Source organism: Mixophyes fleayi, chromosome 5 (genome assembly GCF_038048845.1).
Source record: "Mixophyes fleayi isolate aMixFle1 chromosome 5, aMixFle1.hap1, whole genome shotgun sequence".
Lineage (NCBI taxonomy): Eukaryota > Metazoa > Chordata > Amphibia > Anura > Limnodynastidae > Mixophyes > Mixophyes fleayi.
This window is the reverse complement of record NC_134406.1, coordinates 100,419,423-100,445,802: the sequence shown is the minus strand read 5'-3', so window position 1 is coordinate 100,445,802 and position 26,380 is coordinate 100,419,423. Positions and strand designations below refer to the sequence as shown.

The following is a 26,380-nucleotide window of genomic DNA, read 5'->3' as shown; positions in this document are numbered from 1 at the left end:
TGGCAATGAACAGATCACAGCAGCAGGTTTAAATAGGATGTCCCAAACAACTATTGGCTGATCAGTTCATGTGATCACAGCTTCTGAATCTGTTTGGTTTGGAATGATCACCTGACTGCATCCAAGATGGCCGCGCCCATGCAGCAGGACAAACAGTATGTGTTTGTTTACAAATGAAGGTGTGGAGAACGGGAATGCTGCAGATGACCAGAAGGGACCCAGGTAGCCGTGATATGACAGCGGCGGATGAGGTAAGTGCGGCTAAGATCCCGATTTGTGACAGTACCCCCTCCCTTACGAGTGGCCACTGGACACTTAGATTGGGGCTTAGTTGGAAACTTGCGGTGAAATTTTTTGATGAGAGATGGAGCGTGAACATCAGAAGCTTTGATCCAGGCCCTCTCTTCTGGACCATAGCCTTTCCAGTCGACTAGATATTGTAAGGTTTTATGTCAAAACCGAGAGTCCAAGATCTCTTTAATTTCATATTCGTCACCATGTTCAGTCTGCACTTCAGGAGAAACCAGTTTGGGTGTATAAAACCGATTTAGCACCAGTGGTTTCAAGAGAGAGATATGGAAGGTGTTGGGTACCCTGAGGTAAGATGGTAGATGTAATTTGTAGGACACTGGATTGATGACTCGGGAGATGTTAAACGGTCCAATAAAGCAAGGAGCGAATTTCATAGATGGAACTCTGAGGCGTAGATTGCGAGTAGACAGCCAGACTCTGTCTCCGGGTTTCAAGCTTGGAATGGCTCGTCTCTTTTTGTCGGCCTAAATTTTGTAGCGTTGGGACGCTTTAAGTAGAGATTCCCGTACCTGGCGCCAGTGACCTGAAAAATTCTTTAGGAAAACTTCAGAGGCAGGTACTGAGGCTGTAGGAAGTGGAGTAAACAAGGGTACCCTGGGGTGTAGGCCATAGATCGTATGAAATGGAGTGGAAGCAGAGGATTCGTGATAATGATTATTATGAGCAAATTCTGCTCAAGGAAGCAGATCTACCCAGTCGTCTTGAGAAGAGGATATGTACAAACGGAGAAATGTTTCTAGGTCTTGATTAACTCTTTCCGTTTGCCCGTTGGATTGGGGATGATAGGCCGAAGAGAAGTTTAGTTTGATCTGTAGTGCTTGGCACAAGGATCTCCAGAATTTCGCCACAAACTGAACTCCTCTATCTGAGACGATTTCTTCAGGACACCCATGCAAACGGAAGATCTCCTTTATAAATTGCTGAGCCAGGATAGGTGCTGATGGGAGTCCACGGAGAGGAACAAAATGCGCCATTTTAGAGAATCGGTCAACGATGACCCAGATGGTATTGAAATTATTAGAATTGGGCAAATCAGAAACAAAGTCCATAGAAATATGGGTCCAGGGTTTGGTGGGAATAGGCAGAGGCAAAAGTTGACCAGCTGAAGATTGTCTTGAACTTTTATGTTGGGCACAGCTGCCACATGCGGAAACAAATTGCTGAACATCCTGATGAAGCGTAGGCCACCAGTAGCTTCTCAATATGAAAGATTGAGTTTTGCGGATGCCAGCATGACCGGCAAATCTGGAACAATGTGCCCATTGGAGCAATTTTTTACGCAGATTCTCAGGAACAAAAGTTTTCCCCTGGGGAGGTGTATTGTCGGGTCTACTGACTGCGATGCTGAGTGGGCTGATAATAGGCCGTGGATCCACAATGATGGAATCTTCATCTTTTACCATAGAACGTGACAGAGCATCGGCCTTGCGATTTTTGGAACCGGGACGGAAGGTGACATGGATATCAAATCGAGAAAAGAATAGTGCCCATCGGGCATGACGTGGATTCATGCACTGTGCAGTTTTAAGGTAGAGCAGATTCTTGTGATCCGTGTATATTGTGACAGGATAACGAGCTCCCTCTAGTAAATGTCTCCACTCTTCAAGCGCCAATTTGATGGCAAGCAGCTCTTTGTCCCCTATGGCATAATTTCGTTCAGCTGGTAAAAATTTTCGGGAGAAGAACCCGCAGGGATGCCATTGCTCATCAGCTGGTTTTTGGGAGAGAACTGCCCCTACTCCGACAGATGAGGCATCAACTTCCAAGTAGAATGGACAGGTTAAATCTGGTTGCCTCAGTATGGGAGCAGAAATAAATGCTTGTTTCAGAAGTTGAAAAGCAGATTGGGCTTCTTCAGACCACTTGGCAGGATTAGCTCCTTTTTTGGTGAGGGCGGTGAGTGGTGCTACTACAGTAGAGTAGCCACGAATAAATTTTCGATAGTAGTTAGCAAATCCCAGAAATCGCTGTACTGCCGTTAGTGTAGATGGTTGAGGCCAGTTAAGAATAGCTTGCACCTTCTCTGGGTCCATACGGAGACCGGTGCCCGAGATGATATACCCCAAGAATGGAATGGATTCAACTTCGAAGGTGCATTTTTCAAGCTTGCAATACAGTTTATTCCTTCTGAGACGGCTGAGGACCTCTTTAACATGTCTGCGATGGGACTGGATATCAGAGGAGAAAACGAGGATATCGTCCAAATATACCACAATAGTATGGTACAGTAAGTCCCGAAAGATTTCGTTTATGAAATTCTGAAAAACCGCTGGGGCATTGCTCAGACCGAATGGCATGACAAGATATTCGTAGCGCCCATCCCTGGTGTTAAAGGCGGTTTTCCATTCATCGCCACGCCTGATACAGATCAAATTGTAGGCCCCGCGGAGATCCAACTTCGTAAATATTTGCGCACCTTTGACTCTGTCAAATAACTCTGTGATGAGGGGCAGAGGATACCGGTTCTTGATGGTAATGTCGTTGAGACCTCGGTAATCGATGCAGGGATGTAATCCACCATCTTTTTTTTTTACAAAAAAGAACCCGGCTCCTGCCGGTGAAGAGGATGGGCGAATAAAGCCCTTTTCCAAGTTCTCTTTTACATATTCAGACATAGATTTTGTCTCAGGGATAGAAAGAGGGTAGACTCTGCCACGCGGTGGGGTTTTACCCGGAACAAGATCAATGGGACAGTCCCAATCCCGATGAGGTGGTAGAGTTTCAGCGGCCTGCTTACTGAAAACGTCTGTGAACTCTTGGTAGGCAGAAGGAACTGGCAAAACTTCCTTATCAGAGGTGGAGCAATGTGGAAGAACACGTTGTAAACAGGACCCGAAACAAGTTGGAGCCCACGCCAGGATTTGTGGAGTCGACCAGTCAATATGGGGGTTATGCGTTTGAAGCCATGGAAACCCGAGAACCACAGGGCTAGTGGCTTCTGGGATGACCAAAAAGGTAAGAGACTCGGAATGCAGAACTCCTATTTGGAGCGTCACTGGAGAAGTCTGATGCGTAATGGTACCCCCTGGAATACGGCTACCGTCAACCGCAGAGAGAAAGATGGTCACTGGAATTTTCTCTAGTGGAATGGCTAGTTCAGCAGCTAATCTGGCAGACATGAAATTCCCAGCTGCTCCAGAATCCAGCAGGGCTGAAATGTATTGGGAGCCTTGAGCGTGTTTCAGAGTGACTGGGATAATACAGTCCTTGCCTTGTGGGGAGAGAAGAGCCACTCCTAGGCTCACTTCCTCATCGTCAGCTAGGAGGTTGTGTTTACCCGGCTTGCGAGGACAATGATGTAACAGATGTCCGGAACTGGCACAGTATAAGCAAAGTTTCTCTCTAACTCGCCGTTCTCGCTCGGTGGGTAAAAGACGTGCTTTGCCTAATTGCATGGGTCCTTCAGGGAAAGGAGACGGTACACGGACCCGTTGAATAGGGTGGAACTTGGGGTGTTTCAGCTTCCTCTTTTCTAGAGCTCTTTCTCTGAACCGAAGATCAACCCGATTGCAGGTGGTAATCAATTGGTCTAGCGTTGTAGGTAAGTCCCGAGACGCTAATACATCCTTAATGTGGTCAGACAGGCCCTGCCAGAAAACCGCAACAAGAGCATCGTTATTCCAAGATAGTTCAGAGGAAAGTGTTTGAAATTGAACGGCATATTGGCCCACAGACTGCTGCCCTTGCCGAAGGCGCAGAATATCTAAAGCGGCTGACGTTGTTCTTCCAGGCTCGTCGAATATTCTGCGGAAGGTAGACAGGAAGCTATCAATATCAAATAAAATTGGGTCAGATTTTTCCCAGAGCGGTGATGCCAGAGCTTGCCCTGATAGTAGCGAAACAATATAAGCAGTTTTGGTACGTGCAGTGGGGATATTTCCAGGTTGTAATTCAAAGTGTATACTACACTGGTTGAGAAACCCGCGGCAATTCTTCGGATCGCCATTGTATTTAGCTGGCGTGGGAAGATGGAGTCTGGATGAAGTAAGTAGTGAAGCAGGTATTACTGGCTCAGGCGGAGTATGGGATGGTTGACTGCGGAATAACTGCTAGGTATCCATACGTGTAGAAACATCCTGCAGCAATCTCAAAATTTGCCCCTGGTTAGTTTCTTGTCTCTCAATGCGTTCAGCTAATATTTGGACAGAGTCCTCCCTCGGGGTATGTTCCCCTAGCGGATCCATTACGCCAGAACAAACTGTCACGGTCGTCTGAATGTCTTGATCCGATTCGGAACCCTTGGGACTAGCTGGAGCATGAGTGAAACAGAACTAAGCAGCCTGGATGATCTTTTTGCTCATTGTAGAATATAGCAGAGGAATGAGCAGTCTAGAAATGTTGACAGGAACAGTGCACTAGTAATGCAGACAGGAACAGTGCACTTTGTAATTCTGACAGGAACACTGCACTTGTAATGCAGTCAGGAACACTGCACTTGTAATGCAATCAGGAACACTGCACTTGCAATGCAGACAGGAACACTGCACTTGTAATGCAGTCAGGAAGCCAAGAACTATCCTCTGGAGAGAAGTGTGTTGTTCTGGCAATGAACAGATCACAGCAGCAGGTTTAAATAGGATGTCCCAAACAACTATTGGCTGATCAGTTCATGTGATCACAGCTTCTGAATCTGTTTGGTTTGGAATGATCACCTGACTGCATCCAAGATGGCCGCGCCCATGCAGCAGGACAAACAGTATGTGTTTGTTTACAAATGAAGGTGTGGAGAACGGGAATGCTGCAGATGACCAGAAGGGACCCAGGTAGCCGTGATATGACAGCGGCGGATGAGGTAAGTGCGGCTAAGATCCCGATTTGTGACAGTACCCCCTCCCTTACGAGTGGCCACTGGACACTTAGATTGGGGCTTAGTTGGAAACTTGCGGTGAAATTTTTTGATGAGAGATGGAGCGTGAACATCAGAAGCTTTGATCCAGGCCCTCTCTTCTGGACCATAGCCTTTCCAGTCGACTAGATATTGTAAGGTTTTATGTCAAAACCGAGAGTCCAAGATCTCTTTAATTTCATATTCGTCACCATGTTCAGTCTGCACTTCAGGAGAAACCAGTTTGGGTGTATAAAACCGATTTAGCACCAGTGGTTTCAAGAGAGAGATATGGAAGGTGTTGGGTACCCTGAGGTAAGATGGTAGATGTAATTTGTAGGACACTGGATTGATGACTCGGGAGATGTTAAACGGTCCAATAAAGCAAGGAGCGAATTTCATAGATGGAACTCTGAGGCGTAGATTGCGAGTAGACAGCCAGACTCTGTCTCCGGGTTTCAAGCTTGGAATGGCTCGTCTCTTTTTGTCGGCCTAAATTTTGTAGCGTTGGGACGCTTTAAGTAGAGATTCCCGTACCTGGCGCCAGTGACCTGAAAAATTCTTTAGGAAAACTTCAGAGGCAGGTACTGAGGCTGTAGGAAGTGGAGTAAACAAGGGTACCCTGGGGTGTAGGCCATAGATCGTATGAAATGGAGTGGAAGCAGAGGATTCGTGATAATGATTATTATGAGCAAATTCTGCTCAAGGAAGCAGATCTACCCAGTCGTCTTGAGAAGAGGATATGTACAAACGGAGAAATGTTTCTAGGTCTTGATTAACTCTTTCCGTTTGCCCGTTGGATTGGGGATGATAGGCCGAAGAGAAGTTTAGTTTGATCTGTAGTGCTTGGCACAAGGATCTCCAGAATTTCGCCACAAACTGAACTCCTCTATCTGAGACGATTTCTTCAGGACACCCATGCAAACGGAAGATCTCCTTTATAAATTGCTGAGCCAGGATAGGTGCTGATGGGAGTCCACGGAGAGGAACAAAATGCGCCATTTTAGAGAATCGGTCAACGATGACCCAGATGGTATTGAAATTATTAGAATTGGGCAAATCAGAAACAAAGTCCATAGAAATATGGGTCCAGGGTTTGGTGGGAATAGGCAGAGGCAAAAGTTGACCAGCTGAAGATTGTCTTGAACTTTTATGTTGGGCACAGCTGCCACATGCGGAAACAAATTGCTGAACATCCTGATGAAGCGTAGGCCACCAGTAGCTTCTCAATATGAAAGATTGAGTTTTGCGGATGCCAGCATGACCGGCAAATCTGGAACAATGTGCCCATTGGAGCAATTTTTTACGCAGATTCTCAGGAACAAAAGTTTTCCCCTGGGGAGGTGTATTGTCGGGTCTACTGACTGCGATGCTGAGTGGGCTGATAATAGGCCGTGGATCCACAATGATGGAATCTTCATCTTTTACCATAGAACGTGACAGAGCATCGGCCTTGCGATTTTTGGAACCGGGACGGAAGGTGACATGGATATCAAATCGAGAAAAGAATAGTGCCCATCGGGCATGACGTGGATTCATGCACTGTGCAGTTTTAAGGTAGAGCAGATTCTTGTGATCCGTGTATATTGTGACAGGATAACGAGCTCCCTCTAGTAAATGTCTCCACTCTTCAAGCGCCAATTTGATGGCAAGCAGCTCTTTGTCCCCTATGGCATAATTTCGTTCAGCTGGTAAAAATTTTCGGGAGAAGAACCCGCAGGGATGCCATTGCTCATCAGCTGGTTTTTGGGAGAGAACTGCCCCTACTCCGACAGATGAGGCATCAACTTCCAAGTAGAATGGACAGGTTAAATCTGGTTGCCTCAGTATGGGAGCAGAAATAAATGCTTGTTTCAGAAGTTGAAAAGCAGATTGGGCTTCTTCAGACCACTTGGCAGGATTAGCTCCTTTTTTGGTGAGGGCGGTGAGTGGTGCTACTACAGTAGAGTAGCCACGAATAAATTTTCGATAGTAGTTAGCAAATCCCAGAAATCGCTGTACTGCCGTTAGTGTAGATGGTTGAGGCCAGTTAAGAATAGCTTGCACCTTCTCTGGGTCCATACGGAGACCGGTGCCCGAGATGATATACCCCAAGAATGGAATGGATTCAACTTCGAAGGTGCATTTTTCAAGCTTGCAATACAGTTTATTCCTTCTGAGACGGCTGAGGACCTCTTTAACATGTCTGCGATGGGACTGGATATCAGAGGAGAAAACGAGGATATCGTCCAAATATACCACAATAGTATGGTACAGTAAGTCCCGAAAGATTTCGTTTATGAAATTCTGAAAAACCGCTGGGGCATTGCTCAGACCGAATGGCATGACAAGATATTCGTAGCGCCCATCCCTGGTGTTAAAGGCGGTTTTCCATTCATCGCCACGCCTGATACGGATCAAATTGTAGGCCCCGCGGAGATCCAACTTCGTAAATATTTGCGCACCTTTGACTCTGTCAAATAACTCTGTGATGAGGGGCAGAGGATACCGGTTCTTGATGGTAATGTCGTTGAGACCTCGGTAATCGATGCAGGGATGTAATCCACCATCTTTTTTTTTTACAAAAAAGAACCCGGCTCCTGCCGGTGAAGAGGATGGGCGAATAAAGCCCTTTTCCAAGTTCTCTTTTACATATTCAGACATAGATTTTGTCTCAGGGATAGAAAGAGGGTAGACTCTGCCACGCGGTGGGGTTTTACCCGGAACAAGATCAATGGGACAGTCCCAATCCCGATGAGGTGGTAGAGTTTCAGCGGCCTGCTTACTGAAAACGTCTGTGAACTCTTGGTAGGCAGAAGGAACTGGCAAAACTTCCTTATCAGAGGTGGAGCAATGTGGAAGAACACGTTGTAAACAGGACCCGAAACAAGTTGGAGCCCACGCCAGGATTTGTGGAGTCGACCAGTCAATATGGGGGTTATGCGTTTGAAGCCATGGAAACCCGAGAACCACAGGGCTAGTGGCTTCTGGGATGACCAAAAAGGTAAGAGACTCGGAATGCAGAACTCCTATTTGGAGCGTCACTGGAGAAGTCTGATGCGTAATGGTACCCCCTGGAATACGGCTACCGTCAACCGCAGAGATAAAGATGGTCACTGGAATTTTCTCTAGTGGAATGGCTAGTTCAGCAGCTAATCTGGCAGACATGAAATTCCCAGCTGCTCCAGAATCCAGCAGGGCTGAAATGTATTGGGAGCCTTGAGCGTGTTTCAGAGTGACTGGGATAATACAGTCCTTGCCTTGTGGGGAGAGAAGAGCCACTCCTAGGCTCACTTCCTCATCGTCAGCTAGGAGGTTGTGTTTACCCGGCTTGCGAGGACAATGATGTAACAGATGTCCGGAACTGGCACAGTATAAGCAAAGTTTCTCTCTAACTCGCCGTTCTCGCTCGGTGGGTAAAAGACGTGCTTTGCCTAATTGCATGGGTCCTTCAGGGAAAGGAGACGGTACACAGACCCGTTGAATAGGGTGGAACTTGGGGTGTTTCAGCTTCCTCTTTTCTAGAGCTCTTTCTCTGAACCGAAGATCAACCCGATTGCAGGTGGTAATCAATTGGTCTAGCGTTGTAGGTAAGTCCCGAGACGCTAATACATCCTTAATGTGGTCAGACAGGCCCTGCCAGAAAACCGCAACAAGAGCATCGTTATTCCAAGATAGTTCAGAGGAAAGTGTTTGAAATTGAACGGCATATTGGCCCACAGACTGCTGCCCTTGCCGAAGGCGCAGAATATCTAAAGCGGCTGACGTTGTTCTTCCAGGCTCGTCGAATATTCTGCGGAAGGTAGACAGGAAGCTATCAATATCAAATAAAATTGGGTCAGATTTTTCCCAGAGCGGTGATGCCAGAGCTTGCCCTGATAGTAGCGAAACAATATAAGCAGTTTTGGTACGTGCAGTGGGGAAATTTCCAGGTTGTAATTCAAAGTGTATACTACACTGGTTGAGAAACCCGCGGCAATTCTTCGGATCGCCATTGTATTTAGCTGGCGTGGGAAGATGGAGTCTGGATGAAGTAAGTAGTGAAGCAGGTATTACTGGCTCAGGCGGAGTATGGGATGGTTGACTGCGGAATAACTGCTAGGTATCCATACGTGTAGAAACATCCTGCAGCAATCTCAAAATTTGCCCCTGGTTAGTTTCTTGTCTCTCAATGCGTTCAGCTAATATTTGGACAGAGTCCTCCCTCAGGGTATGTTCCCCTAGCGGATCCATTACGCCAGAACAAACTGTCACGGTCGTCTGAATGTCTTGATCCGATTCGGAACCCTTGGGACTAGCTGGAGCATGAGTGAAACAGAACTAAGCAGCCTGGATGATCTTTTTGCTCATTGTAGAATATAGCAGAGGAATGAGCAGTCTAGAAATGTTGACAGGAACAGTGCACTAGTAATGCAGACAGGAACAGTGCACTTTGTAATTCTGACAGGAACACTGCACTTGTAATGCAGTCAGGAACACTGCACTTGTAATGCAATCAGGAACACTGCACTTGCAATGCAGACAGGAACACTGCACTTGTAATGCAGTCAGGAACACTGAAGCCAAGAACTATCCTCTGGAGAGAAGTGTGTTGTTCTGGCAATGAACAGATCACAGCAGCAGGTTTAAATAGGATGTCCCAAACAACTATTGGCTGATCAGTTCATGTGATCACAGCTTCTGAATCTGTTTGGTTTGGAATGATCACCTGACTGCATCCAAGATGGCCGCGCCCATGCAGCAGGACAAACAGTATGTGTTTGTTTACAAATGAAGGTGTGGAGAACGGGAATGCTGCAGATGACCAGAAGGGACCCAGGTAGCCGTGATATGACAGCGGTGGATGAGGTAAGTGCGGCTAAGATCCCGATTTGTGACAAGAACATTCCTGCGTGCTTTCAGAAAAGCTGCCCTATTGATTCACAAAGTCCAAAACTGCAGTGGAAATGCAGATGCTGAATGGTAGAATAGGAACGATTGTTTTTGTGCTGCTTTGTACCACATGATCATATTTATTTATTTATTTAATTATTTTGTTTGTTTTACTATATCTGAGGTTTCTTCAAGATTATTGCATGGTAAAACAATATTTCAACATTTTACAGGATAGTTTGGTTACAACACTGTTTGATTGTAGTCTAGCGACAGAGGAAAGGAAATGGCTGGTCCCATGTTAATAAATGCTGATAGGCTGAAAATGTAGGTTATTTTGGGCATTATAATGTCCACCTATATGTTTAGATTGAAAAAACAATCACTGTTTATAAACATATATGTTTCCCTTTAAAGAAAAGGGACAGCCATACAAAATAAAACATTTCATTTTATTCCTTTGGGGAAAAATTATTTTAAAATTATATTATATTTAAAATGCCAACACTATTTTAGTAGAACAATTTCTCCCTAATTCTGTTTATTTAATGCAAAGTTTAGAGTCTACTCCCTAAAAAAATTGTTTAAGTTTTAAAGTCAGGAAGTCAGAGCCAACGTGAGTGTTACTGCCCCTTGTCAAAGCAACTGCACACACCATCTGCTTATGCTGGAGTCAGTTAAACATGCTAAATCATCTGATTCTAAAGTAATTTTATTTTTTATTTGCAGGTTTGACAATGCCAAATATGTTACTCTAAGTATTTGGAGCAGCATAATATTAAACTGACAACTGCATTTTAATTGAAAAGTTTGGCATGCATGTAGGATAGAAAAAAAAAGATGAACTCATGTTTGCTGCATATTTAAATGTTATATTTAATAGAGATATATCAGTTTGGAAAATACATAAGTTGTAGATCTATTTCCGTTGATTAAATAAATAATACAGCTATTGAAGTTTAGTTCATCATTCAAAAGTCATCAAACCAGTACAATATGTAATATATAGCCTGCAGGACCCCACTGCTATATAAAAGGAGCATTAGACACTGACCAAATAGAGTGTATAAAGTGTATTGCAACAGTGACATCAGCAGGCTAAAAGAAGTTACTGCACGCCTCAAAAATCATGTAATATCATGTAAATACTGAATTATCTTTGAATGAAATACCTTGTAAAATCCATTTAATTATTTTTTCCACCCTGTTTCAATATTCTGGGCACTGTATAATTGATCCTTTTATTATTTTCTATTTATTATAAAATTTCAACAGCTTAGAAAATAGCCAATTTTACCATCCAACCTCTGATTTATATTTCACACTTCTCCAAAGAAATATAAAGCGTAAGAACTAAAAGATATGTTCTTGTTCTTTATAGCTTTTATTGCTTGGGACAGAAAGCCTTGGGTTATAATGTATAAAAAAACACATCTAGATCCTCGAAAACAAATTCAAAATGTACAGCCCAGGCAAGCATCGGTTGGTAACTTCCCCTGTGGCCCACAGCTCCTTCCTGCCTTATTGTCAGATTTCTTTCTTATAGCATGTTACACTTGTTTACCTTACATTAAAATGACTGCTGACATGTTATTCCAGATAGGTATATTTCTATTCTGATTAAATGTATTTTTTTTTAGCTTATTAGTGAGATTAAGGGTAATACGAGGCTCCTTTGAAGGTCAGATGGCTGCCCATGCAGTCCCTAAAGAGAATCAGGTTGCCATCACTATTCTAGACCAACTATCAAAATATTTTACTTAACCCTGCCATCTGCATAATAAAATGATGCTTCTTTGGTTACTAGATCACCTGCCCCTTACGGAAAAACAACTAATGAAAGCAATGTATTTTCATCACCATAAAGGCAGCTCAAAGTATAAATAGCACAGTGCTGAGAAGTGTGATATAATGTAGCCTGCTTCACCAAGCTCAACTCATACCTTGAGTTGAACATTTTATTTTATTCTTGATTTTTTGCAGTTCTGATTCATATTCTTTTTTATTTAAACAACTGTCATAACACAACATCACTGTTATGGCTCTTGTTTTGACTAAACTCAACCTGACCAGTTGTATTTTATACCTTTGTAAACCACGTTAAAATACAATATTTTTATGTGTCAATAAAACATATACTTTTATATACTGTATTTTTTGCTTATTTATTTAGTATATAGATATTTCTGTTGGTAATATATTTTATACTCTTCTAATCTTGCTAGTCTGTGATCTCTAGATAGCAGTTATCAGCATTACTATACAACTTGTGGGTTGGAATATTCTCAAGATATCATAAATAGGAGCAGAGCAAATCGTATAAAAACAATTTAATTTCCTAAACTAATGTATCTTCTCCAAGCTCAACTATTACTTCAAAATCACATTCCACAATATTATTTGGAAAGGCAAAACAACCGACCCAAATTGAACAATCAATAGCAAACAGAGGAATAAGCCTCCCAACTACTTATACTTACATCTCTCTTGAGATATACTCACAAATGTTTTCTACATCTAGATGACCAAGAAATTCCCCAGCACATTTTAGACAACCCATCACTAATGTTCACAGGCAAATTTAGGCACACCTTCTGTCTAATTTAAGGTCGAATGCTAATAAATCCATCCACCTGCTCTGACTCAGGATGAAATAGCTGCCCTAACCCTTCACAATCTGGGATAGAGCAGGCATCAAGTCAGTTAATTATCTAATAAATTTGCAAAGCAGCCCTACACTTACATGCAAGCTATACAAAAACATGAAGTCTTATATCTTGGCTTTTCTGCAAGCACAACACTATATCAATGGTGTGACAGACTGCCCTAAGGATTGTTCCAGACTGATACTAGCAACTACTACTAGTGAGATGTTCCTGAACATATCTCACAAATCTCATATCTATCACCATATAGAAGATTCTTGACAAGGGCATAACTAGGTCCATGGGGTGCAGCTGGGATGGGGCCTACAGCTGATGGTGGCCCACTTTCCTTGTCAAAGCTCCGTGTGTTTATGTGAGTTTATGTGACATTTTCGCCATTGAGCGGGGGTCCTTAAATCATTTTGCTATTGGACCCATAGCTGCCAAGTTAAACCCTGGGTTCCTGATAGGACATCCAGATACAAACACTTGCCCAAAATGCTCAGATGGAATGGCAGAAGGTAGCAGGTCCTGGAGCAGCACTGCTACCTTTGTAGTTACACCAATGTCTGGCTTAGAAGGACAATCTTCATACCTGTAGATGTCTCTCTTTTCCAATGCCTATTTTGTCCCTAACCCATACTTTTTTTTGGTGTCCGCTTCTGTGTCCTGTCTGTGCTGGGAACTCTCTGTCAGTAAGCCATGGTACCCTCTGACATGTCATGTGCTATCCTCTCTCCTCTACAAGTATCAGGATGTTTATAATATATTTCTGGAAAAGCCAGGTAAGTAGCATCATTGCCTGAATTTCTGTGCAACACATACAAGTTTGCTAGGCACATTTTATTAAATGTATATGTGTACATAAATTAGTTTGTGTGACCATATACTAAACTAATATACCACAATCGAATGGAAAATTGAATTTAAAAAAAGCCCTCTCTTCCTGCTCTGATGTCTACAGTGACTGAGAATTCAGTAAAATGCGTGGTATAATCATTTGTGGGTTGTTCAAATGGGGTTTGTTATTGAATCTGGCAATACTGCACACTTGTTGTAGTCATTGCCCACTTAGCTGATGGCTAAGTGATGTCACTCCTAGAGGCAATGTCAATAGGTTGGCATAAAGGAATGCTTAACATTAGCACTAAATACTAACACTAAGCTATGTTTTTTAACATACTATACATAAATACCTTTACATTGAATGTCTTTATTTATTTGCTGGCAATATAGGGACACGTACCTCCAGGGGATCACCTTAGAAAAATGTTTGTAATTTTTAATGTAGCTCTAAACCTGATAAACTTCACTACCCTACAACAAATGAACAACTGTAATACAAAAATCCTTATCCCCCTGACACCCAAAAAAGATGAAGGAAGCAGGGAAGTGAAATAACTATGTAAGGAGCCAATGAAGATAGTGGAGGGTTTTCTATAGATTTCTATGGCTTTTATATCAGTAACAGGACACAATATCTTCCTCTGCTCCCAGAATGAGCAAAGTAGGACAGAGCTAAAGGAAAACCAGCATGTGCAAAACTCAACGTTCTGTGATCACAGCCCCATCTCCACGACCTACGGCTATTAGTAACAGTGTGTCTGTACTGTAAATTTAGGGTGTAAATGTAGGCCCTAATGCAGTAACAAGTAAAAACAGACCTTTCAGGTTCCTGATATTTATACACCCATTATCTCACTGTCACTCATCCTAATGCTTCTGGCTTTATACTCCCATTCTTTCACATCATTTTCTGCTACTATTGATTTTATATGCTTTTTTCTCAATAATCAAGTACAGATACAGACTGGCTCTCAGATAATCTCTCCTAGCTATCTGCACTAATTGTTGATTTCAAATTCTTCCACCCTTAGGGAGAGGGCTAGGAAGCATGTAGTTGTAACCATGGTGCAGATGACAGCAATAGCTACAAGGAGACTCAGGAGTGTCTGCCATGCTGCTGGACCATGCAATGTAAAAATCAGTAGTGCCTGATATTGATGGGAATGGTTGCTGTAGGTGAACGTTACATGCTGAACGGCAGGGGGAGGTTTTGAGAAAAACTCTTGTGCCTGGATTTTCATGAATTGGAGTAGACTGGAAGGCGCAGGATGAATACATGTTGATGTTTGGGGACTTCATGAAGACAGAGGAGGGTATTGCTTAAATTGAATTGCATTGGGGATAGAGTAGATTTAAGGAATGGGTGGGTATGTATGCGTGTATTGAGAGCTTCTGAGGCCTAGTGTTGGAAGGTTGACACTTGTATACTCTCACTTCTACATTGACACTTGTAAACCAGCACATAGCTGCCAACTGATCAACACAGCTACAAAATGAAACACAAAAGAGCAATTCTACAAAAATAAGAGCATAATACAAAAGCTACAATAACTGTATATATTAGCGCAACTTGAAAGCAGAATCGGGCTGTTGAAATACACTATGCTCTCTCTCTCAAACAGGTTTTCCCGATACCTTAAATCTTTCCTGCTGCAAGGTACTGAGCAAGCCATCCTGGAAAAGACAACAGTGCATCAAGTGCTCTTTTATATGCCTTATCCCAGGTGAGTGGGGTCCTGAAGGAGCCTTCCTTTTTGTTTTTCTTGCGTACAACGCACTAAGTGATATGCCTTAAAGGCCACTGTAGAACATACATGTGCATATGTTATTTTGTGAATATTAATTTCTATATATTTTTATGTTTATACTATTATCCATATACACTGATATCATATAGATAATACAGGTTTTAAGCTCATGACAGTTGAAGAGTAGGGAATGTCTATAGCTGAAAGCAGTAGGTTAAATAGAAAAGCAAGATTCTACTTACCGCTAACCCTGACTTAAAGAGAAAGTAATGAACTGTTTGTGTAACATCTGCTGCATGAATCAGGTTGTGATACGGATTTTTATGTTTGGTGTATCCAACTTCCAGTGCTTCCACGAATGAAACAAGTGCAGAGATTGGTATCTAGAATAGAAAGCACTATGATTATGTTGTCTCATAGACATGACATCAGCAGAAGGAACATTGTTAAAATATAATAACACACAATAAGTCAATGAGAACACTTAAACTTGACACAATAAATTAGGATATATTGTAAAGAGACAATGAAGCCAATATACAATTTGATGTATACCACATGTAAGAAAAGATCAAAAACATTACCATATCTTGTTGAATAATACATCTCGTTTGTTTCAATATCACAACCTGTCAGAATTAAAGTGCTCATAGGAAAACACTAGAGATTGCATCTATAAATAGAAATCTAGTCTTTGGACAGCATAACTAAGTAGTTTTTAGGGGGACAAAAGGCAATGGAATGATCATTTGTTTATGCCCATTGTGAATGTTAGACGTACATAAAGGAAAATAACACAAAATGAAAAAGTATATTTTTTTTCTTCAACCTAAAGATAAGTTAAACACAGACACATGAACACATATTCATAATACCTACCAAGTATGTCCCTTTTGGGAGGGGAAATCAGTCATTTGGAAGCAATTCACCTCATCCTTATCCTTAATTTTTGAACCTCCTTTGGATCTTTTTGACTTTTGCGCATGCTACTGAATTAAAGCTAATGCACAGAATGTAGAAAGGTAAGGCATTCAGTGATAATATAGGGTGCTAAGAATGCAGGTCTGTAGAAGTCCTTTCTGGCTTTCCAAAACTTTTCCCTAACATAGTCTGACTCCAGCACCCTCATATTTAGCCTCCCAAACATTTATGATGTGTTTTAGTCAGCCCCATAAAAAGATTGTATAGAAACGCATTTCTGAGTTTTAAAGTGGTGTAATATCCCAATACAGGCCCTCCTAGGACAGGTACTTCAGTGTGATCATAAGGCAGCAAGGAGATTACAGCATTATAATTAATTCATGGCCTTTCTTCTATTAAGATTAAACCAGCAGAGGTATGTCCATTAAATAAAACCATATGCTTTTAACTTAAAACTAAATTGAACACTTAGACAAATATTTATAATAGACATTTTTTTTATCAGCCATAATAATAATAAAATGATAAAAACAATCTTGCACCACACACTCACAAAAGAAACCGATTTTACCTTTTTCCTAGATTGCTATTATGCAAATGCCATACATCCTCAGACTTACTTCAACATTGCAACCACTCACTGACAGTGCTGCTCCTAGGTGCAGGAGTAAGTGCACATTGACTGGACTAATCACTGTACAATTCCTCTTCACTAATTTGGGGTCTTTTAAGAACAGGCAAAAATGTTCACCCACAATGGATTTTTATTTGCGCAAATGAGTCTATCTGCATGACAGATAATGAATTGTCTGTTTTCTGGCTTTTAGTCGTTTCCCCCCTAAAATCAGTCTGTACTTACATTTGGGGGACTGTAGGCCCAGCTAAATTGTGAAATAGTAAAATTTCATAGGCCAGTTTACTAAAACTTTCATCCGCCCTTATTATTAACAGTCTAGAGTTTCTCTTATAAGGCTGTTGTTCCCCCCTCATTCATGTCTCAGGGTGAAGTACCCTTGGAGCTGGGTATTTATGTGAACATAAATGTGTGCACCTGCATCAAATACTCCACCATGGTAAAAAAAAATAGTCTTCCCATTGAAAGTGTAGGATGATCCATAATTACTGAAACCTTATGTAAAACTAGGGATGTGCACCGGCGACTTTTGAGGTCTCGTGTTTTGTGTTTTGGATCCGGATTTTCGTTATTTTTGAGGTTCGGATTTGTCTCGCAAAACACTTGACGAAAGGTCTCGGTTCGGATTTAAGGTATTGGATTCGGATTTTTTTTGAAAAAAACATAAAAAGTTTAAAAATCAAGTTTTTGGGCTTATTTTCACTCCTAGGCTATTATTAACCTCAATAACATTCAATAACAAGCATTTCCACTAATTTACAGTGTATTCTGAACACCTCACAATATAGTTATTAGTCCAAAACGTTGCAACAAGGTATCTTTCTGGACTGCGTAGAGGAGTGGGTCACCACAATATATTATAAACCCTGAACTTTTATGATTCGCACCAATAATTGTACCTGGACTGCGTAGAGGAGTGGGTCACCACAATATATATTAAAAACCCTGAACTTTTATGATTCGCACCAATAATTGTACCTGGACTGCGTAGAGGAGTGGGTCACCACAATATCTTAAAAACCCTGAACTTTTATGATTCGCACCAATAATTGTACCTGGACTGCGTAGAGGAGTGGGTCACCACAATATAATAAAAACCCTGAACTTTTATGATTCGCACCAATAATTGTACCTGGACTGCGTAGAGGAGTGGGTCACCACAATATCTTAAAAACCCTGAACTTTTATGATTCGCACCAATAAATGTACCTGGACTGCGTAGAGGAGTGGGTCACCACAATATATATAATAAGAAAACCATCAACTTGTATGATTCGCACCAATAAATGTACCTGGACTGCGTAGAGGAGTGGGTCACCACAATATATATTAAAAACACTGAACTTTTATGAATCGCACCAATAAATGTACCTGGACTGCGTAGAGGAGTGGGTCACCACAATATATTAAAAACCCTGAACTTGTATGATTCGCACCAATAATTGTACCTGGACTGCGTAGAGGAGTGGGTCACCACAATATCTTAAAAACCCTGAACTTTTATGATTCGCACCAATAATTGTACCTGGACTGCGTAGAGGAGTGGGTCACCACAATATCTTAAAAACCCTGAACTTTTATGATTCGCACCAATAATTGTACCTGGACTGCGTAGAGGAGTGGGTCACCACAATATCTTAAAAACCCTGAACTTTTATGATTCGCACCAATAATTGTACCTGGACTGCGTAGAGGAGTGGGTCACCACAATATCTTAAAAACCCTGAACTTTTATGATTCGCACCAATAATTGTACCTGGACTGCGTAGAGGAGTGGGTCACCACAATATCTTAAAAACCCTGAACTTTTATGATTCGCACCAATAATTGTACCTGGACTGCGTAGAGGAGTGGGTCACCACAATATATTAAAAACCCAGAACTTTTATGATTCGCACCAATAATTGTACCTGGACTGCGTAGAGGAGTGGGCACTGGGCACCACAATAAAATATATAAAAAACCTTCAACAGATCTGCATTACACTACACATACGGCTGCTCCTCCATCCTCTCCATCATATACATGTTGGAGTTTTAGCGTGTGACAACCTCTTGTTTTTGATAATGTCAGTGCATTTTGAATATTTTTCAATTTGCCCCACACCACTGAATGTACTTTATCTATGATACGCAATACGCATCTATCTATCTTGACTGCGTAGTGTGGTGGCCCCGGTACACAATTTGGTACCGAGGCCACAATATAATTAAAAAACCCTCCACGTGTCTGAATTCCACCAAACAAGTATCTGGACTGCATAGTGGGGTGGCCCCGGTACCCAATTTGATACCGGGGCCACAATACCTCCTCCAAACATGGTACAGACAATTCGTCATTGAGAGACCCCAGACAGACAGGGTCGAAGTGTTATTGTTTGACTTTGTAAACCCAAAAAAATGTCCCTGTTGCACATAGTCGTGCAATGAAGACTGACTTTTTCATTTAAAGGCACGATCTTTAAAGTGTAGTGTTTGTAAGTCTAAGTCATATTATACTTTTGGTAAAATTGGTTTATTTTGTTCCTCTTTATGGTAATTAATTAGTAATAGAATTAAAGTAGGAAATAGAATTAAAGTATGAAATAGAATTAAAGTAGGAAATAGAGTGGTATAGAGTTGTAGTGTGGTATAGATAGAGTGGTCCACACAATATAATAATAAAACCCTCAACTGGTCTGAATTCCACCAAACAAGTATCTGGACTGCGTAGTGGGGTGGCCCCGGTACACAATTTGGTACCGAGGCCACAATATAATTAAAAAATTGGGCATCAACTGTCACCGTTGTTTAATATCTGATACACCTAAATATGGACTGCACAGTGGAGTGGCCCCGGTAGTAAATTTGGTGCCGGGGCCACAATACCTCCTCCAACTTCCAAGTGTAGTGTTTATAAAGACACACAGCGTCGAAGTGTTATTATTAGTTGACTTTCTTAACCCTAAAATTTTCCCTGTTGCAAATATTCGTGCAATGGACAGTTACTTTTCTATTGAAAGACTCAAGCTTTCAAGTGTAGTGTTTATAAAATATAAACAACAATACAGTAGTTTTAGAGCACGTCAATACCTCTTGTTTTAAATTATGACACGGCATTTTACTTTTGGTTTAATTTCTTGAATTTTTTTACATTTGGTTTTACTTTTTGAACATGGCAAACGACTGTTGCTTGGTCATATAATGCAAAAAAAAAAGTTCCAAGATGGAATTGTCCTTGGGCCCTCACACCCACCCTTATGTTGTTGAAATAGGACATGCACACTTTAACAAACCAATCATTTCAGCGACAGGGCCTACCAAACAACTTTGGCTGAAATGATTGGTTTGTTTGGGCCCCCACACCAAAAAAGCTATTCATCTCTCCCTGTACAGACTAAACAGGCTCTACTGAGGCAAGATGTCGTCCTCATCCTCAACCTCTGATTCCTCTCCCCCTACAGTGTGTACTTCCTCCTCATCACACATTATCAATTCGTCCCCGCTGGACTCCACAACCACAGGTCCCTCTGTAGTATCTGGAGGGCAGTGCTGTACTTCATTGAGGAATTGATTATTCATTTTTATAAACATCATTTTTTCAACGTTGTGAGGAAGCAACCTCCTTCGCCGCTCACTGACCAGGTTCCCCGCTGCACTAAAAACTCTTTCCGAGTACACACTGGAGGGGGGACAACTCAGGTAAAATAGAGCCAGTTTGTACAGGGGCTTCCAAACTGCCTTTTTTTCCTGCCAGTAACAATATGGACTGTCTGACATGTCTACTTGGATGGTGTCAGCAAAGTAATCATCCACAATTTTTTCTATTGTGACAGCATCCAATGCAGCGAGAGTAGACATGTCTGCAATGGTTGGCAGGTCCTTCAGTCCGGACCAGATGTTATCAGCATCCCCGCCAGTGCCTCTTTTGGGAAAACTGAGCTTTTTCCTCGCAGCCATAGATGTGGAAGAAAATGAGGGTGGAGCTGTTGGCATGTCACGGTCCTCTTCAGAGGACAATCTCCTGACCAGCAGGTCTTTGCACCGCTGTAGACTTGTGTCCGCCGGAAACAGAGACACAACATACGCTTTAAACCGAGGATCGAGCACGGTGGCCAGAATGTATTCCTCTGACTTTAAAAGAGTGACCACCCTCGGATCCTGGCAAAGCGTACGAAGGGCTACATCCACAAGAGCTACATGCTTGGTGTAATCGCAATGGCTTACCAGCTCCTCCCTCACTTTCTCCAGCTGCTTCTGCAACAGCCTGATCAGGGGAATGACCTGACTCAAGCTGGCAGTGTCGGAACTGACTTCTCGTGTGGCAAGTTCAAATGGCTGCAGAACCTTGCACAACACGGAAATCAGTCTCCACTGCGCTTGACTGAGGCGCATCCCCACTCCTTTGCCTATGTCGTAGGTGGCTGTGTAGGCCTGAATGGCCTTTTGCTGCTCCTCCATCCTCTGCAGCATATAGAGGGTGGAGTTCCAGCGCGTCACAACCTGTTGTTTGAGGTGATGGCAGGGCAGGTTCATGCTTTTTTGATGTGCCTCTAGTCTGCGGTAGGCACTGGCTGAATGCCGAAAGTGTCCAGCAATTTTGCGCGCCACCGCAAGCATCTCCTGCACACCCCTGTCACTCTTGAGGTAATGCTGCACCACCAAATTAATGGTGTGGGCAAAACATGGGACGTGCTGGAAATTGCCCATATTTAATGCCCGCACAATGTTACTGGCATTGTCTGACACCACAAATCCCCATGAGAGTCTAAGTGGGGTAAGCCACTGAGAGATAATTTCCCTCATTTTCTCTAATATGTTGTCAGCGTTGTGCCTCTTATTAAAGCCTGTAATGCACAATGTTGCCTGCCTTTGCATGAGCAGCCATTTTGTAGATGCTGCTACTGATGCAGCTGTTGCTGTTGCTGCGGAAGGGGATGCATCTACCCAGTGGGCTGTCACAGTCATATAGTCCTTCGTTTGCACAGAACCACTTGTCCACATGTCCGTGGTTAAGTGGACAGTGGGTACAACCGCATTTTTAAGAGCACTGAGGACACTTGATCGTACTTCTCTGTACATTTTTGGTATCGCCTGCCTAGTGAAGTGGAATCTCGAGGGGATTTGGTACCGGGGACACAATACCTCCATCAACCCTCTAAATCCCACTCCACTGATGGCGGACACCGGGCGCACGTCTAACACCAACATTGCAGTTACAGCCGCAGTTATACGCTTTGCAATAGGGTGACTACTATCGTATTTGGTGGTCATGGCAAACGACTGTTGGACGGTCAATTGTTTTGTGAAAGACTTAGCGGTCTTACGACTTCCCCTCTGGGAAGATGACCGACTAACAGCAGCAACAGCAGCAGTGGCAGTAGTAGGCGTACCGCTGCAGGATTCCTCGGATGAATCCCGTATTGAGGAGGACTCAGTCTGGCTGCTGACTTGGGCTGCAGGACTGAATCTGATGGAGATTGTGGAGGAAGTTGACGAGGAGGGTGTTGCTGGTGTGTATCCAACTGGACCACGGGATTTAGGTGTCCCTGTACCGATGAGGGTCCTAGCCCCAGTTCCTGAACTAACCACTGAACTATGAAGGTTATTCAGGTGACGTATAAGGGAGGATGTTCCTAGGTGGGCAAGATCCTTACCCCTGCTTATTTGAGCTTTACATAAGCTACATATTGCCATACATTGGTTGTCTGGATTTGGATAAAAATAACTCCAGACCGAAGAGGTGCATTTTTTGGTCTTCTGACCAGGCATGACGATGGGCTTTTTCATCCCATGGACATCAGCTGTTTCCCCCCCTGGTGCCTCATTTACAATAACCACATCACCATCCTCATCATCAAGTTCCTCCACAGCGCCAGCTACATCATCAATAGCCTCCTCCCGAGCCACCTCTTCCCGTACAGTGATGGGAAGGTCAGGCTTGACAACCACCAACACCCTTGGACTCGCCTTGGGGATTTGTGATAATTTCTCTTTAGAAGGCAGAGTTGTTTGCTGTTTTGTTGCTGACAGCATAACTCTCTTCAATTTTTTGTAGGGGGGGGGAGGAGGAGGAGGGCTAAGATCCGTGGGTGAAGCTGAACCACTAGTCATGAACACGGGCCAGGGCCTAAGCCGTTCCTTGCCACTCCGTGTCGTAAATGGCATATTGGCAACTTTACGTTTCTCCTCAGATGATTTTAAGTTTCTCTTTTTGCTACTTTTTCTTAACTTGGGCTTTTTGGATTTTACATGCCCGGTACTACGAGATTGGGCATCGGGCTTGGAAGACGACGTTGATGGCATTTCATCGTCTATGTCATGACTAGTGGCAGCAGCTTCAGCATTAGGAGGAAGTGGGTCTTGATCTTTCCCTACTTTATCCTCCAAATTTTTGGTCTCCATTATATGTAGCACAAGATACTGCAGAATGTGTGAACTTGGTAATATTGCAGTACCAATGGACTTATACTGCTGGATTGGTTTTGCAAATTTGGTTATAATTATTATATTTTATTTTTTTTTAAATTTTTTATTTTTTTTTACTTTTTTTTATTTTTAAAAAACTTGGGAATAGTGGGGAAATAACTATGCCCTTAGAAGCACAGAGCACAGGACACAGCACCACTGGACTGAACCGGACACGGCACAGGACCCAGCAGCACTACGGAACTCAGCAGGACAGAGCACAGGACACAGCACCACTGGACTGATACTGCAGAATGTGTGAACTTGGTAATATTGCAGTACCAATGGACTTATAATGCTGGATTGGTTTTGCAAATTTGGTTATAATTATTATATATTTTTTTTTTTTTTAAATTTTTTTTTTTTTTTTACTTTTTTTTTATTTTTTAAAAACTTGGGAATAATGGGGAAATAACTATGCCCTTAGAAGCACAGAGCACAGGACACAGCACCACTGGACTGAACAGGACACGGCACAGGACCCAGCAGCACTACGGAACTCAGCAGGACAGAGCACAGGACACAGCACCACTGGACTGATACTGCAGAATGTGTAAACTTTGTAATATTGCAGTACCACTGGACTTTTACTGCTGAATGTGTGAACTTGGTAATATTGCAGTACCAATGGGCTTATACTGCAGGATTGGTTGTGCAAATTTTGTGGTAATTAAAAAATATTAAAGTAGTTTTTGGTATTTTTAAAAAAAACTTTTTTTTATTTTTTTAAACACAGGGGAATATTGGGGAAATAACTATGCCCTTAGAAGCACAGAGCACAGGACACAGCACCACTGGACTGAACAGGACACAGCACAGGACCCAGCAGCACCACTGACCTCAGAAGGACAGAGCACAGCACACAGCACCACTGGACTTATACTGCAGAACACAGCACAGCACAGCACAGCCCAGCACAGAACTAAACAGCACAGAACTAAACAGCACAGAGGACCACCTAACACACCCTCCCTCTACCCTGATCAATGCCCGAGTGAAGATGGTGGCGACTAGCGGGGAATTTATAGGATCCGAGTATCGCGAGATCCGACAACGGGATTATGAGTCAGAGCCTCAGTTTCACTTTTGAATTTGGCGCCAATACCCGGATCTGTCTCGGATCCGACTCGGATCCGCAACGTTCGGGTGGGCTCGGATTTCATAAATCCGAGTGCGCTCATCCCTATGTAAAACCCATAAAAATCAAATAGTTTTACAGGGAGAAAAGGTTCTTTGAACACCTAGAAACCAGACAATGCCCCAATAAATGCAGTTTCTCCAACTGTAATATTAAAAGAAGTAATTTGACATTATGGTAAGGAACCCTGCTACTACTCCAGAGCATATGCGAGAAAAAGGTAGCACAGACTTATCAACCAGACCAATCAACTTGCACCTTTGCACGTAGTGAGCAATGTGTCTTGCAATGTTAAGGAAGGATGGGAAAGGATGCTGGTTCATAGTTAAAAAGTAGCGTACATGGGAGGAGGTATTTGAAGGGTGGGATTCATGTATTGTCTCACGTGGTGGGTATGTCTGAAACTCTTATGAAAATGAAGCAGATGAATAATTTTGTCCCTGAATTTAGAAAATCACCTTAATATTGTTATTCCTTAATTTTCAGATTGCAAGGAATAAATATTACAGACAGACAATAGATGAAGATAAACAAGAAAATAAAATATTGTACAATTGTTTCCCTTGTTTTTGATCACAAGACATTACACTGTTCTAATTTCCCCTTCTTTTGTTAATGCTTTGCAGTTTGTTTTGTTTGGGTTGCCATCATAACTCTATTCATCTGTCATATCGAGATTATAACCTTAAGGCATGTCTTGTTTCCAATTAAATACTCACGTAAGCTTGGAAAATGGTTCCATAACCTGTTTCCCATTCAAATGTATAATTTCTGTCAGCCATTTAAGCTGTGTGTGTACTGCAACCCCCTTGTGTTTTTATATTATATGTATATAAATATAAATATATACAATAATGTGCAAAAGTTTTAGGTAGGTGTGGAAAAAATACAACAACGTAAGAATGCTTTCAAAAATAGAAGTGTTAACAGTTTATTTTTGTCAAGCTTTAGCCCTTAAGCTCCACGAGAGGTTTCTGTCCTTCTGAGCTTGCCTTAGGATAGACCCACTCCGAGGACAGTGGCAGGTGGGGAGTTTGACTGGGGCGGTACACCTGTCAAACCGCAATGCAGGTGTCTTAAGCCGAGATGAGGGAGGACAGAAACTTCCCATGGAGCAGAAGGGCAATGGCAGTGGTAAACTGTCATTTTTAACAGTTGTGTATATTTACATCAATATATTTATCACCTCACATTTCGCTAATCAAAAGTGATTTATACTTACTAAAGGGGAACACTTTACAAGAAAATGAAGACATTGCATAAATCTTTTTCTTTCACAAAATTATTCTTATTCTCATTAAGGATTTTGACATGGCAGAAAATGTAGAGACAAAAAGTATACATATGTAAAATAAACAAACTGTATGATATTTTAGATCCACCAATGTCCATACCGGAAAAATAGTCAAGAAATTTAGGTATCTGCTATGACACTAGTGGACAGGACAGTAATATGAAAAGCCATTTTTTCTATATTTAAAATAACTCTATCGTTATCAGAATCAAGAGAGACATAAAATTGTAATATACAATAATGGAGAATTGATGGAATACACTATTGAAGCATATTACAGAAATCTTAAGACAGCTACTGGCAACCATGACTGTCCTTCATCATTTATACTAATACTACCTCCTACTGTTCTGGTTCTGGCGAAGGCTTCCACTTTTGTGCTCCAAAGGCACTCAATTTAGGTGCGGGGCTAATGGCATCAAAGCCAAGAGTGTTCCCTGCATCCAGATTCTTCTTGAGTTTGGTGTCAAATGGCAAGTGATCATAGTGCATGGACATCTGTTTTGGGCTTGGTGATAACCAAAAAGTGAGAGTATCTATCAGCTTGCAGTAGCTATGTATTGTTTTTGCACAGCGCTTGTTGCACAAAGATACTTGCTCCCCATGTTCGCAGATAAGTAATTTTTTTAAACAACCCGGTCCTTGGTGTGATGGCACTCTTCAGAACTATCTGTATTTGCTGTCTGCATTTGATTGCTTTTCTAATAAATTTGTGTAAAT

At 42.2% G+C, this 26,380-nt stretch overlaps 1 protein-coding gene across 5 annotated transcripts in view; it reads right to left on the bottom strand.

Annotated features, from left to right (window-relative positions):
- PDE1C (phosphodiesterase 1C) overlaps positions 1–26,380 on the bottom strand; it is a 702,427-nt gene that overhangs the window by 127,308 nt on the left and 548,739 nt on the right. For all 5 annotated transcript variants that reach the window (XM_075212604.1, XM_075212600.1, XM_075212602.1 and 2 more), the window contains one exon: positions 15,470–15,610. In XM_075212604.1, the coding sequence (XP_075068705.1) occupies positions 15,470–15,610 (141 nt within the window). The remainder of the gene's footprint in view (positions 1–15,469; positions 15,611–26,380) is intronic.